The 14,607-nt window shown below is 58.0% G+C and overlaps 1 protein-coding gene across 1 annotated transcript; it reads left to right on the forward strand.

The window, feature by feature from the left end:
- Window positions 1-1,400: 1,400 nt before the first annotated feature.
- SPDEF (SAM pointed domain containing ETS transcription factor) lies at window positions 1,401-11,147 on the forward strand. Its single transcript, XM_030465531.1, is given in 10 exon segments — window positions 1,401-1,492; window positions 6,875-7,281; window positions 7,284-7,350; window positions 8,260-8,306; window positions 8,308-8,385; window positions 8,388-8,463; window positions 8,692-8,739; window positions 9,070-9,210; window positions 10,259-10,371; window positions 10,373-11,147. Coding segments are annotated over 9 exon segments (1,017 nt in total). The 5' UTR covers window positions 1,401-1,492; window positions 6,875-6,900; the 3' UTR covers window positions 10,439-11,147.
- Window positions 11,148-14,607: the final 3,460 nt, after the last annotated feature.

The following is a 14,607-nucleotide window of genomic DNA, read 5'->3' on the forward strand; positions in this document are numbered from 1 at the left end:
TGCCACAAAGCCCTTTGCCAAAGCACCAGGCAGGCCAGGGTTGCCTTCCCACTGGGGTTTTATTTCCCCCCCTGGCAAACAGAACCCACAGATGGGCTGGGATGCCGGGGTCAGGGTGGCTGAGGGATGCTGGGGACACCAATCCCAGGTGTGAGGGTGGCTGGGACATGGTGATGGAGGTCCCAGCTGGGTTGCACTGCAGGTGGTTGTGGCTGGGGTTTTGTCTGAGGTGGGTTTTTAGGGCAGAGGGGAGCTTTGGCAGTGCTACGTGCACAGGAGAACTGCCTGAGCTGTTCTGCCTTCTTCATCTGCTAAAAAAGAAGACAATAAATACCATCTGGGTGTCTGTCTGGGTCAAAACAGCTTTTTCCTGCTCCTGCCGGTGAAGACAACCCAGGCCCAGAGCACTGCACATTCCTGCTGTGTCCTGGGTGCCCCATCCTGGAGCAGCAGCAACAGGGACCCTTGGGCCATAACCCCTGTGAGGGGTGAGGGATGGGGTGGTTGGGGTGAGGGGCTCCTTTTGTCCCCAGCAGCTCTGAGCATCTGCACTTGCCGTCCCCATCCCAAGCCCCACGTGGGCTCAGTGCTTGTGGAGGTGAAGCCTGGGGGGTGTCAGTCAGGAATGCTCCAGGGGTATCATCTGGGGATGCTCAGGGGTCAGGGATGCTCCAAGGGTAGGAGTTGGGGATGATCAGGGATCAGGAACGTTCCAGAGGTGCCAGCCAGGGATGCTCAGGGGTCAGGGATGCTCCAGGGGTATCATTTGGGGATGATCCAGGGCTGTCAGTCAGGGATGTTCCAGGGGTATTGGTCAGGAATGCTCTGGGGGTGAAGGTCAGGGATGCTCCTGGCCCCAAAATGTCCCAGTCTGCACCAGAGGAGTGATCCTGGTGCTGCGAGGTCCAGCCGGGAACTCTGATGGCTCCTCCAGGTGCTGCAGAGAGCAGGAGGTGAGGGGGGGAAGGGCTCAAGGGTGCTTGGATTGCCCCCCCCCATCCCAGGGCTCAGCGGGGGCTGAGCCTGGTGCCTCCCCTCAAGGGTTAACCCCGGCTCGGGCTGTTCAAACACCTCCAGCTGAGGTAAGCACCCGGCTTGTTTGTTCAGGTAAATAAGGAAGGAATCGGATATAATGGGCAAAGGCGGCATTTGCCGAGCACCTTGCGCTGGGCTGAGCTCCCTCCTTCCCCCTCTGCACTCGCCCGGCTGCCTCCATCCCTCCGCCTCCCTTGGAGCTGCCCTGTCCCCATCCCGTCCCCATCCCGTCCCCATCCCGTCCCCATCCTGTCCCCATCCTGTCCCCGTGTCCCGCTGGTGCCCGTTCGGAACCGATGCAGCTCAGCGCGGCCGCGGTGCCGTCCCGGGGCCGGGGTTGAGGCGGGCAGGGGGCTGCTGCCCCCCCTCCCTGCCGGGGCACCCCCACCATGGGGACGGCTCTTCCCACCCTACACCAGGACCCATGTGGCTTCTGAGCCACCCACGCACCCTCAAGGTAAGCCCCACGCTGCTGCTCCACAGCACCCAAATCCCGGGGCTCCCACACCTCCTTTTGGCACCTGTCAGGGGCAGGGATGGTGCTGTCCCCTGTGAGCATCCCATCCCACCCCATCCCACCCCATCCCATCCCATCCCATCCCATCCCACAGCTCCTTGAGCCCCCTCGGGGCTGAGCTGGGACAGATTGTCCCCTGGTCAGAGGTTCCTGGAGCTCCTCGGGATGGTGTCACCCAGAATAAAATGGGATTTGCCATCTCTGCTCCTCTAGCTCAAGGGAAGAGGATGGGAAGGCAGCCACGGAGGCTCCTGGGGTCCCCTCATCCCAAACCCCCTCAGTACCAGCAGGGACACTGTGGAGGGTCCCGTGAGCTCCTGTGCCTGGTGGGACACAGGGGACATTGTGCTTTGGGGCACTGGGTGACCCATAAGTAACTGGGGTCCTTTCTAGAGCACCCCAGGTCCTGGGTGGCCACGGAGGAGCTGCCAGGGGTCTCTGTGAAGCCCTTTGAGCCCTTCCCCAGCCCTGCAGCCTCTGGGGGCTGCTCAGCTTTTCTGATGGGTTTTAGGTTTGGGGTTGGGTTTTTTGTTGTTTTTCTTTTTTTTTTTTTTTTTTTTTTTTAATTTATTTTGGTCTTGTCAGTGCTAAAGGCACATTGGCTCTAGGTTTGATTTTTATGGTTCTGCTCAGTTAGAGAAACACAAATGGCTCTGGGCTGCCAAGTCCCCCACAATAAGGGCTTTCTCATGGGCCAGGAGCTGGAGAAAGACCGGGGGGGGGGGAAAGGTGCTGCTATAAATAGGGGCTCCCTGGCCCTGCATGGGGAACACCAAGCTCTGCTGCTCACCTGGGGGACACCCAGCAGTGGGGCTTTGCCTGGTGCCCATCCCCTGTGTCTGTGTCCCCTCCCTGCTCCTGTTTCCCTCCCTGCACCCATGGAGAGGGCAGCCTGACCCGGGGCGTGGGGACCCGTGGGGACACCTGGTCCTTGTGCCAGCACCCATGCAGGTAACAGCAGGAGGAGCAGGGAGAGGCCCTGGTGGTGATGGAGAAGGCTCTGAGTGTGTGTGTGTGTGTGTGTGTGTGTGTGTGCTGGGGGTTCAGGACCCCCAGGATGGGCTGTATCCCACCTGGGTGTGCATCCAACAGGAGCCCTGGGCTTGCCCTGGTCCCCCCCCCATCACTAAGCAGGGGGACAGAGTGAACCCCCTGGGCTGTCACATCCCCAGACCCCTCACCATCCCACCCCACACCCCCCTTCACCATCCCAACCCCCTGTCCTGGCTCTGGGGTGATTTTGGCTGATGCCTCCTCCCTCCACCCAGAGATAAGGGGTGCGTGGCAGGGTTTGGCAGCCGGGAGGGACGTGGCAGGGTTGGGTGGGACACCCTGGCAGGACCCCAGATTGCCAGCAACCTCTGGGCACCCGGCCACCTGCTGCAGCCCCAGCCAGTGCAGGGACCCCAGGGTCCCTTTGCCAGCTTCATCTGAGCCCCATAAATCTTCTCGTGTCCCCTCTGTCACCGCTCTGTGCCCCGGTGTGGTGTGGGTTTGATCCCTCCTCGAGGTGGAGAGCAGAACCCAGGGAGGTGGTCAGGGCAAAGGGTGTCAAACCAGACCAGAAACCAGGGCAAACCACCCCAAATCCCAGCCCTGTGTGTGAGCTGGGTCCAGGGGGGGGGGTCCCTGTCTGGGGTCCTGGTTTGCTGTGCACTGGGGGAGGCTTCAGGGGTGGGATAGAAACAAATCCCCCCAGCAGCACGGGACAGCTCAGGATCCCACCTGTCCCTGTCCCCGTCCTGGGGGGGGCTGGAGGTGACCTCAGCTCCCTGGGCAGGGCTTTGGGAAGGTCCCAGGGCTTTGGGGGACACACTGGGTGCTGCAGGCAGCACCTCTTCCCACAGGGACCCAACCTCCCCCTGTGCCAGGGAGCTTCCCCAGCCACCCTCTGGCACAACCTGTTTAACAGCAGATTTAATTTTAATTAACGGACCCATTGTTTGAGGGTGGTGGTTGGGTGGATTTGTCTTTTTTTTTTTTTTCTTGCTCCCAAGGGCTGATCCCAGCTCTTTCCCGTGTCGCAACCCTCAGTGAGGATTTGTTGCCCTTGCCAGGAGAACTTGGGGTGACACAGGAGGTCCCTGTCCCCATCCCCCTGAGCTGTGACATCCCCACGGAGCTGAACTGTGACCCAGCACCCCCCAAACCCCTGGGCTCACTGCTGGCCACACACTGTGGGATCCTGTCCAGCCCCACAGCCCTGGCCTTTTGGCTTTGAGGGGGAGCATTTGGGGTTTTTTTCTCAGCTGATGTTGGAGCCCTTTTGGCCTTCTCCTCCCCACACTGCTCCATGCAGAAAGTGGAGAAGGAGCCCTGAGTCCTTTGCTGCAGCATCTTGGGGGAGCTGAGCACCTTATGCCCATCCCAGCTTCATCCCACTCCTGGGGTTACTTCTGATTTCAGGGAGGGAAGGAACCTCCTGGCCACGCTCAGGGTCATTGAGCTTTGCTGTAGGACATGGAGAAACCCTGGGAGGAGTTGATGGGGTGGGTGAGTGGCCCCTACCCTGCCCCACAACCTCTCCAGAGCCTCCCCAGGGGCTGCTGAGCCCCAGCACATCCCAGGGAAACCTCAGGTGCAGGGTGGGCTTTGTGACCCAGTTTAGGTCTTTGAAGGGTGAAGGGATTCCCCTCCTTCTGGAGCAGCAGGATGAGTGTGGGGCTGTGCTGGCTGTGGCTGAGCAAAGCCCAAGGGAGCAGGGATCTGCTTGCCACCCGGAGCATGGACAAGCCAAGGAGCAGTTGCCAGGGCTGAGGGACTTCCCAGCACAGTCCTGCTGAGCTCAGGCAGGGGAAAGTGAAGGATTCAGGGGGCAGTATCTGGGGCTGCCTGGGGCTGCCCCTCTGGCTCTCTAGGGAAAAGCAATAAAAGAAAAAAAAAAAAGGGAAAGGAAAGGGAAAGGAAAGGAAAGGAAAGGAAAGGAAAGGAAAGGAAAGGAAAGGAAAGGAAAGGAAAGGAAAGGAAAGGAAAGGAAAGGAAAGGAAAGGAAAGGAAAGGAAAGGAAAGGAAAGGAAAGGAAGGAAAGGAAAGGAAAGGAAAGGAAAGGAAAGGAAAAAAAAAAAGAAAATAAAAAGGAGAGGAGAGGAGAGGGAAACCGTCACCCAAAGCAGTTTCTTAGAGCAAACAGGTCCCCACCCAGCCCTGCTGCCTGCGTGCCAGCGCGGGAGAAAGTCAAACAAAAGTCCCCACCCTGAGTACAGCCCCGCTTGACAGGTGATTGCTCAGGCTTTTGGGGACATTTCCCAAGGGATTGGGTCCTTCTGGCCCTGGCTGGGAGGAGGGGGGTGGGATGAAGATGAGGATGAAGGTGAGACCTGTGTGCCCAGGGTTGGCTCCTCCGGGTGTCCTGGGGCTGCAGGAGTGAAGCCCCTGGAGGGGTGGGATGGGCAGAGGATGCACCAGGAACCCAGAACCTCCTGGAGGTGTTGGGGCTGAGACCCTCATCTCATCCCCTCCCCAGAAAGGCCCCGTGGGCAGCCCTGTGCAGCAGGCTGGAGCTCTGCAAGCTGTTACCTCTTCCCTTTTGTGCCTGGAGCAGCGTGAAGCTGGATTTAAGGCTGATCTGCTAAAGCTCTTCTTTTAATCCAGAGTAAATCAAGGAGAGGTTTGGGAGCTGACGTCAGCTCTCAGGGAAACTGTTTGGGTGGTGGGGGCAGCTGGGGGGCACGGGGACCCTTTCTCCCTCCTCTTCCTCCTCCTCCTGCCACCAAAACCCCCTGAGGAGCTCTAGCATCCCTCTCCCCTCCCTGGTCCCCCTGGGGTCAGGCTGGGGTGGGTTTAGGTGGCTTTAGCCTTTTAGGTTAAAAGGCTTTAGGTGGCCTTTTGGTTTAGGCCATTTATTTAGGTGGCTTCATTTATTTTTCCAAGGTTTTTTTTTCTGCTTTTCCAAGGATGGAACAACAAGCAGAGCTTCCCCAAGGTGCAGGTGATGCAGTGCTTCAAAAACCATACTTCTGGGGGCAGAAAATGCCCAGTGAGTGCTTTAAGCTCATCCCACCCGTACCCCTGTGGTTAATGGGGTGTATGGCTACTAATGATGTTTAATTAACACCATTAATCAATAATGGCCAAGCCCAGCAGCCTGGACCTGAGTGGGGTTGGTGGGGATGGTGATGTGCTATGCTGTCCTGTCCTGTCCTGGGGGCTTGCTCCCCAGCAGCCCTCTGGCTGCTCCCTGTCCTCAAGGGACATGGAGAAACCCAATGGCATTTTTTTGGGGGTTTGTTTTTGGTTTTTTAGCCTTTTAAACAGAGCAAACAAGACCCCTCCTTTCCTGCCCACCCTCCCCTTCTCACCTCTGGGGGCTTCCTGCTTTCCTTAGGGGATTTTGAGGGTGGTTCATGCTTTCCATGCTCCTTTATTTTTTATTCCAGGGTCCCTTGCCAAAACTGCTCATTTTCTGCTTTTAAGTCACCTGGGTTTTTTGGGTTTTGGTTGTTGGTTTGTTTTGGATTTGTTTGTTTGGTTTTGGAGTCGTTTTGGTTTGGTTTTCTGGTTTTTTTCCTTGCTGTAAAAAGCAATGCTGGAGGCAGGCAAGGAGCTGGGCAATGCCCTGGCCATGCCTGTGCCCTGGTCTGGCAGGGACTTGCTCTTCCCAAAAACCTTAGGATGACTCTTGGGGAGTTTTTCTCCACGGATGAAGCTGTTCCCTGGTGTTGCCATGGAAATTCAGCAGGCTCATCCTCTGCTCGGCAGCCTTCAGGACTCCCCACGAACCAGAGCCAGATGGGGACAGGCTAGGGGGAGTTTTCCTTATGAGAGGAAAAGGAAAGTTCTCCTCCAGGGCTTGGCAGCCGAGTGCTGTGGTGCTGGGCTGGGTCCCTGGCCAAGGAGGGGACAGCTGGGTTTGGGTACAGGTGTTCTGGGACCTCCTCAGGTGGAAGCTCTGGGTGATGTTCCCCATGCCCAGAACTGTGCTGAGCAGGTCAGGCATCCCCCAGCCCTTGGTGCTCATGGGCTGCCCAGTTTAGGAGCCTTGGAGCCCCCCTAGTGTGTCCCACTCTGCCAGCAAGGGTGTCCCACCCCAGCAGGGACTCAGCACACATGGGAAAACCCTAAAAACCTGGAGTGTTGGGGACCCAGGTGCCCCCTGAGCTCTTTCTCCTTCCTGGCTGTTGGGGCTGCTCCCCCCCACCCCCCAAAGCCAGGGCAGCCCCCCCGGCCCTACAGCTGACCCCGCGTTCATTGGGAGGAGGGCAGGGGGCTCTTTGGAGGGTTTTTCCCCCCTTTAACAGGCTTAATTCCTTCTTTTGTGCCTGCCTGCTGGGCGGGAAGGGAGGACTCGGTGCCGGGCTGAGCGTCTCCTCCTCTCCCCAGCAGGTTTGGAGCCGGTGCTGAGCGGAGGGATGGGCAGTGCCAGCCCCGGGCTGACTGCTCTGCCCCCCACCCGCCTGGCCCGGCCGGACCCTGCCCTGCTGATCCCCCCAAGGGACCCCGACCCCCGGCATTGGGGTTGCCCGGACAGCCCCAGCCCCCCCACGACCCCCGAGCAGCCCCTGCCCACCTTCTGCCTGCACTACTTCGACATGCTCTACCCGGAGGACATCACCTGGGCCAGCAAGAGCATGGGGGAACCATCCCAAAGCGGGGTGCAGGGGGGGCGAGGGGAGGTGCAGAAGGAGCCGGAGCAATGTCCCATCATCGACAGCCAAGGTTTGGGGCTGGGGGCTGAGGGGGACCTGGGGGCCAACCTGCCCCTGGAGGAGCATTCGCTGGAGCAGGTGCAGAAGCATTGGTGGTGGGGGAAGTGCTGAAGGACATCGAGACAGCCTGCAAGCTCCTCAACATCACTGCCGGTGGGTGACCCCCCGTGGGGAGGGAGGGGGGGACTGGTGGGCAGGGTGGGCCCCTCCGTGGGGTGCAGCCGGGGATGGGGGTGCTGGTGTGGGGACTACAGGTGTGCTGCAGTTTGGGGGGGCTGGCAACCAGGGGATGGGGTTTGGGGGAGCTCAGCTGCTGCTTGGTTCTTCCCCTCTCAAATCCCCTTCTGTCCCCAAAAACCCTCCGTGGAATTTGGGAATCACTCTGGGACAGGAAAGCTGCTGCCTGGATCCCTCGGGGCATCGCTCCAGGGCAGGGATGTGGTGGCCCCAGACAAATGTCCCCCTTGCCCTCAGTGTCTGGGAGCTTCAGCTGGGGTGTAGCACGAGCCCTGTGCTGGGGGGGGGTGCTGGTGTCACCCCCACCAGAGTGGCAGAGCCAGGGGGGTTCAAGGACACAGTGACAAATGACACTGAGTTCATCCCTCTCCAGTCTTGGGGACCCTTCCCTCCCCTGGCCTTGTCCTTGAGGTGCCCTCAGCATCTTGGGGGGGGGGGAAGAGGGGGTTGTGTGGTCACAGGAGGTGACAGCAGGACTTCTGCTGTCCTTCTCTCAGTCCCTATTTCCCTGAGACACTTGGAATGGGAGGATGAGTCTGTGGGGCTGGGAACAAGCCTGGAGCCAGGAGGTGTCACCCCAGCTGGGTATGGGGGGCAGGACAGCCAGGACCAAGTTCCCGGGGGTGTCACTGCCATCCCTGGGGTATCCTTTGGGTGTCACTGCCATGGGACATCCCTGGGCTGCCCTCCACGGGACAAGGAAGCTGTGCCATGAGCAGTCTCAGGGGGCTCTGCGTTTGGTGTCACCAGATGGGTCCTGTCCCCAGGGAGCAGGGCAGGCTGAGAGGGGGATGTGAGCTGAGGTTCCCTGAGCTTTTTCTCCAGACCCTGCGGACTGGAGCCCTGGAAATGTCCAGAAGTGGATCCTGTGGGACCGAGCACTCAGTACCGGCTGCCCCCAGAATTGGGAAGTCCTTCCAGGAACTGTCAGGAAAGGACCTGTGTGCCATGTCAGCAGGAGGCAGTTCTGCCAGCGCTCCCCTGCCTGCGGTGACATCCTGCACGCACACCTCGACATCTGGAAGTCTGGTGGGTGCCAGGGACCTGGGGGGTGCTGGGGAGGTTGGGGTCTGGTGGGTGCCAGGGATTAGGAGGGTGCTGTGCAAGGTGGGGTCTGGTGGGTGCCAGGGAGCTGGGGGATGATGGAGAGGGAGGTTGGGGTCTGGTGGGTGCCAGGGATCAGGAGGGTGCTGGGGAGGGTGGGTGATGCTGTGTGGTGGGGGAAGCTCCTCTGACCTCCCCATTTCTCTTTTCCAGCTGCCTGGATGAAGGAAAAAGCTGCCCCGGGAGATGTGAGATACTGTGGTGAGTTCTGCATGAGCTCAGTGAGCTCCACTGGCCTCAGGTCCCAGATATCTGAGGGGCTCATTCCCTTCTTAATTGCAATTATCTGCTTCCCAGTCCTACCCCACCCCCTTGTGCCTCCTATGTGAGGGCAGGACCGAGCTGAGCTCCCTGCTCCATGATGATGGGGAGGAAGGAGAGGTTCTGGGCTGAGTCTCTGGAGACACAGAGGCTTCCAGCCTGGATTTCCTCCCTGAGGAATCCTATGGATCCCTGGGGAGGGGCAGGGATGGTGTGCAGGGCAGCAGGATCTCTCTTTTCTCCATCTCCCCTTGTCCCTTCCCGCAGCAGGAGGTGACAGCAGCTGGGCTGACAGTGAGGTGGACTCATCCTGTGCTGGGCAACCCATCCACCTCTGGCAGTTCCTCAAAGAATTGCTGCTGAAACCCCACAACTACGGACGCTTCATCCGCTGGCTCAACAAGGAGAAAGGTGGGTGCTGGCCTGGCCCTGGGGTGGGCATGGGGTGGGGGTTGGTGAGGATTTAACCTCCCTTTCCTCACTGTGCTCTGCTTTCATAGAAGCACAGAATACACTGAGTGGGAAGGGACCCCTCAGGATCATCAAATCCAACTCCTGACCCCATGTAGGGCACCCCCAGAATCAGACCCCAGGCCTGAGAGCAGCACCCAAACATTTCTTGAACTCGGGCAGGCTTGGGGCTGTGACCAACTCCCTGGAGAGTTTGTTCCACTGCTTAGCTGCCCTCTGGGTCAAAACCCTTTTCCTGTTATCTCACTAAACTCCCCTGATTACATTTCCTACCATTTCCCTGAGCCCTCTCATGGGTCACAGGAGTGCAGGACTCAGAACCAGCCTCACCTCCTCCCCTCCTGAGGAACCCAGATCACAGAACCACAGAATGTTTGTTTAGGTTGGAAGAGACCTCATCCAGTCCAACCTCTGACAACACCACAGTCAACTCCTAACCCATGGCCTTAAGGCCCAGCTCCAAACACCTTTTAAATGCCTCCAGTGATGGGGACTCCACCCCTGTCCTGGGCCATCCCAATGCCTGAAAACCCTCCCAGGGAAAAAATATTCCCTAACATCCAACCTAAACCTCTCCTGGCACAGCTTCCATTCATTCCCTCTGCTCCTATCCCATCCCTCAGGACCAGAGGCTCTTTCCCTCCTCACTCTACATCCCTTGATGCAGTTGCACAGAGCCATCAGGTCTCCTCTCACCTCTTCTTTTCCAGACTAAACACCCCCAGCTCCTCAGCTCCTCACAGGATTTGTGCTCCAGGCTCCTTTAGCTTTACTGAAAGCTTCTTGAGCTTTATTGTCCTTCTCTGACCACCTCCAGCATCTCTTTGTCCCTCAACAGCCACAGCCAGCACCGAGCTCACCCCTCAGCCTCTTTTCCCGGTGCCCTCAGCCTCCCATCCGCAGCCATCCATCCCTTCCAGACCCTTCCCCCATCCTCGCCGCTTACCTTTGGATGCTCTCCCAACACTTGGATGCTTTTTCCTCCCAGGGATCTTTAAGATCGAGGACTCCGCGCAGGTTGCTCGGCTCTGGGGCATCCGGAAGAACCGCCCCGCCATGAACTACGACAAGCTGAGCCGCTCCATCCGGCAGTATTACAAGAAAGGGAATCATCCGCAAACCCGACATCTCCCAGCGCCTCGTCTACCAGTTCGTCCACCCGGTCTGAGGGGTGGTGACAAAGGGGACAGCCCCGGCAGGGACCTTCCCCTCCTCCTGGGGCCACAGGAACCAACCACGGGCACAACCACCCCCCCCCACACCCACCCGGGACCCTCTGGATCATGGGACCCCTCTGCCCACCCCCCCGTCCCTAAACTTCGGAGGGGAGGGATGAACCCCCCCGAGCTAAGGGGTCACCACCCACGAGTGTCCCTCCGGGGGTGGGCATGGACTTCGGGGCTGATGGAGGGGATTTCAAGCTCCCTGCAGCCTTGGTGCCCCTCAGCAGGGATTGAAGGTGGGTGTGAGGCTGGGGGCCACCCAGAGGAGTTGGACACACAGGGATCCTGTCCCCAGGTCTGTCACACCCCCCCAGCACGTTGTCCTCTCCCCCTGCAGCCTCAGGAAACCCCCAGGACACCCCCAGGACATGGGGCTAAGGGAACATCCCAGCAGGAGACCTCGATATCCCCATTGGCATCGTGCCCCAGGGCTGCTTTGGGGGGGGACACACACAATGCTATCAGGGCCACACTCCCCTCTGGACAGACCCTGTCCCCCCCTGTCCCCACCAGCCCAGCTGTGGGACCAGTGACATCCTGCTACCCCCACAAGCAGCTTCTGACCCTCAGCCCTGCCTGGGATGGGGTGGGGGGTTGTGTGTGCTCTGCCCTTTGCTGCCTTTCACCCCTCGGCTGCAAAACCGCGGCTTTTTTGGTTGTTTTTTTGTTTTTTTTTGTTTGGTTGGTTTTTTGTTTTGGTTTTTTTTTGGGTTTTTTGTTTGTTTTTTGTGTGTTTTTTTGTTGTTGTTAGTTTTTGTGGGGTTTTTTTGTTTGTTTTCTTTGTTTTTTAGTAGGTTTTTTGTTTGTTTGTTTGTTTGTTTTTTGTTTTTTGTTTTTTTTTCCATTTCATACCTCAGTATTTTCTGCTCCAATGTTAATTATGGGGGGGACAGTGGCTGAGCTTGTCCCCCCTTCCCTTCCTCCCTCCTTCCCTCCCATCCACTGGCTGCAGGTGGCTTTGGCCCAGCCATTGTTCAGGGAGGGCACGTGAGCAGGGGACAATGGCACCGGGAGGGACAATGGCACCGGGAGGGACAGTGTCACCCACAAGGGACAGTGGCACCCACGGCTGCCCTCAGCCAGGCCCATGCTGACCCGACCCGTGCAGGAGCAGCCTGGCACTGGTGGCACCCAGAGGTGCTGCTGGGGTACCCTGGGGCACCCCCTGAGGACAGGGACATCTCCCCATCCCTCCCCACTCCCGGACACACTCAGCTTCTCCTCCCCGCTGGAAATTGGGGCAGGAAATGGGGGTTTTGCAAAGGGAGCAGCTGGAAAACAGAGGTGTGGGTGTGATCCCTGCAGACCTGGGGGTCCCCTGGGCTGGGTCTCTGCTCCTCGGGCTCAGGGACAATGCCCAGAGCCCCCAGGTTCTGGTTCCTGGCCCAGGGCTCTTCTCTTGATTTGGATTTTATTGGGACTGCCAGAGTTTGGGAGGAGGGAGGTGGCAGCTTTGCCTTTTCCCTCTGGACAGGAGATTTGAAACACAACCTGGACTGGGACAGAAAACTGGGGATTGCTCAAAGTGCACATTTCACCAGTGTCTGAGTTACCTGGAGATGTTGATTTTAATTTTTTTTAATTGTTATTATTATTATTATTTGTTTATTTGCTTTTTGGTTTTGGCTGGCAGCAAGTTGTGGGGTAGGCTCAAACATTGAGGGTGGGCGGGCAGGGTACCCACAGGGCAGGCTGGGTACCCATGAGATGCTTTGTGGGAGCTGAAAAGAAAAGAAAAAACTCAAAACCCACCTGGTTGTAGGTCTGTTTTGTTTTGTTCTGCCCATTTCATACTGTGGCAGAGCCGTGGAAAGGCTTTGGCCATCCCGGAGCTGAGGAGGAAGAGGAGAAAGTGCCTTGGAAAAGGCAGTGGGGAGGGGATAGGAATTGAAGGGGGGGCAGCAAAATGTGTTTTGTGATTTCCTGGGTGTGCTCAGTGCTCCTGCAGCCGGCACAGGGAGCAGCAGGAGGGGGGGAACTGGGGGTGCTGGTGCCCCCATCCCTCTGCCAGGTCCCTGGGGGGGCAAAGGGGAGGTTGGGGTTTGCACATCCCTGTGGGGATGATGGACAGGAAGGGGTTAAACGGTGAGCAAAGGTGCTGCCAGCTGGGGAGGGTGAATCTGGGGACACCCGTGGTGTCCCTAGGGATTTGGGGACCTGACCCAGCATCCTGGGGTGTGCTGGGGAGCTCAGGGTTCCCCCCAACCCCTCTGCAGCTCCAGCCCTTAAATAAGAGAAGAAATCCTTTTGCCTCCTCCCCAGTGGGAGCTCAGGGGGTCCCCACACCCCCCAGAGGGTCCCTGCTCACTCCACCCCATCCCCCCCCGGCCTTTTTTGAGGAGGGGAGAGGGGTGGGTGACCCACAAACCATTTTTGTGGGACTCACAAACCATTTTCTCCCCAAGTTTTTAGGGAGCCCGGGAAGCTCTACCCCAGCACCCCAGCAAGGGGGTCCCCAAAACTCCTGTCTGCTTCCCCCACCTCCCACAGCCCCCCAGGGTGGGGGGGTCCCAGGGTGCTCAGCCACCCCGACAGCCACCTCCAGGGGGGGTGTGAGACCGACGGACGGAACCAAACGAGGACCCAGACCCGGAGGAGGAGGAGGACAGAGCTCGGTTCTTTTCACTTGCTGCTTTGTTGTTGTTGTATCCACGGCCATACAATCACGATATAGAGAGATATATATATTATATATATATATATATACTTCTTAAATTACACAATCGATGTACAAAAAACCGGGGTGCGTTGCTGAGAGGGGTGATGGGTTGGGTTTTGTTTGGTTTTCTTTTTTTTTTTTTTTTGTGGGTTTGGGCTTTTGTGCTGACTTGGTTTTGTGGTTTTGGTTTGTTGTGGGGTTGCTGTTTTGGTGAATATTTTTTTCTCCCCCCTCTCCCTTTGCCTGCCTGGCAGGGGAGGACACAGGGCTGGGTGGCACATGGGGCATCTCCTGCCTCCACCTCCCTCTCCTTCCTCCCCCCTCCAAAAAAACAATATTTTGATCCCTGGGGTTAAAAATTCACAGGTCAAAGGAAGGGGCAGGAGAGGAGCGTGCAGGAAGGTGTCAGTGGTGCTGAGGGTGATGTTCTGGGGGAAAAAAATGGGAGATGAGCCCTAAGGAAGAGCTTGGGGTGGCAAACGTGGTCAAGAAGTCGGGGTGACCATGCTGGGTGGTGGCAGCACCCATGGGTGCTGAGGGGCTCCTTGCCATGGGTGGTTGTGGAGCCTGAGTGCTGAGCAGAGCTCCATGGGGAGAAGCAGAGGGCAAAGCCTTGGAGATGTTCTCCTGCTCTGGAGTATCTTGCTCTTCTCCATCTTCACCTCCTTGGCGGCTGCTGCCCACACAAAGCCCCCTCCTCATCCTCCAGCAGGAGCTGTGGGTTGGACATCACTTATCCCCCCTCCTGGCTCTGCTCCTGCCTCTCTTCGGGGAGGTCACAGCTGGGGAGCATCCCCAGGAGGATCCAAGCTGGGTGTGAAGGTGCTTCCAGTAGGACCTGGCTGTGCTGGGTCCTTCTTGGAGCAGCACATCGGGATCATCTCCCCCTGGAGCTGCCGTGCCTGGGGTAACCACCCTGGAGAAAGACAATGCTGCTCCCTGCAGCACACGCTGAGCATCAGCCCAGGAGCCTCCACACCTCCTCAGGCACATCTGGAACTCCAGAGGAGGAAGCTGAGGAGATGCCACCAAGTTCCATGGCAGGGCTGGTCCCACCTCACCCGAGCATCTCCATCTGCCACCAGCCTGTGAGAAGATCTGCCCAGGGATGGGGCAAGAGGGGACATGGGGACATTTGTGCCTTTTCTTCGTGGAGTGAGGATGAACTGGGAAGAAGAACGTGGTACACACACACACCCCAAAACAAAAAAAAAAAATGGACTTGGGCTCCCGTTCCTCTTGTATTTTTGGGGTGAATTTGATTGGTCCCAGGAGCTTCAGCGCCATGCATTTTGGAACAGTTCCAGCCAATCAGAAGGCGGCTCATGATTTCAGTATCTTTAAAAACCAACCAATCAGGAGCTCTCACTGGTTGGGCTTTAAGATCTTGAGGTATCAGCTTTTTGCTCAGAAAGAGAAAAAAAAAATAAAATAATCAACTAACGAAGACGAACG

This window comes from Calypte anna, chromosome 26, assembly GCF_003957555.1.
Source record: "Calypte anna isolate BGI_N300 chromosome 26, bCalAnn1_v1.p, whole genome shotgun sequence".
Taxonomy (NCBI): domain Eukaryota; kingdom Metazoa; phylum Chordata; class Aves; order Apodiformes; family Trochilidae; genus Calypte; species Calypte anna.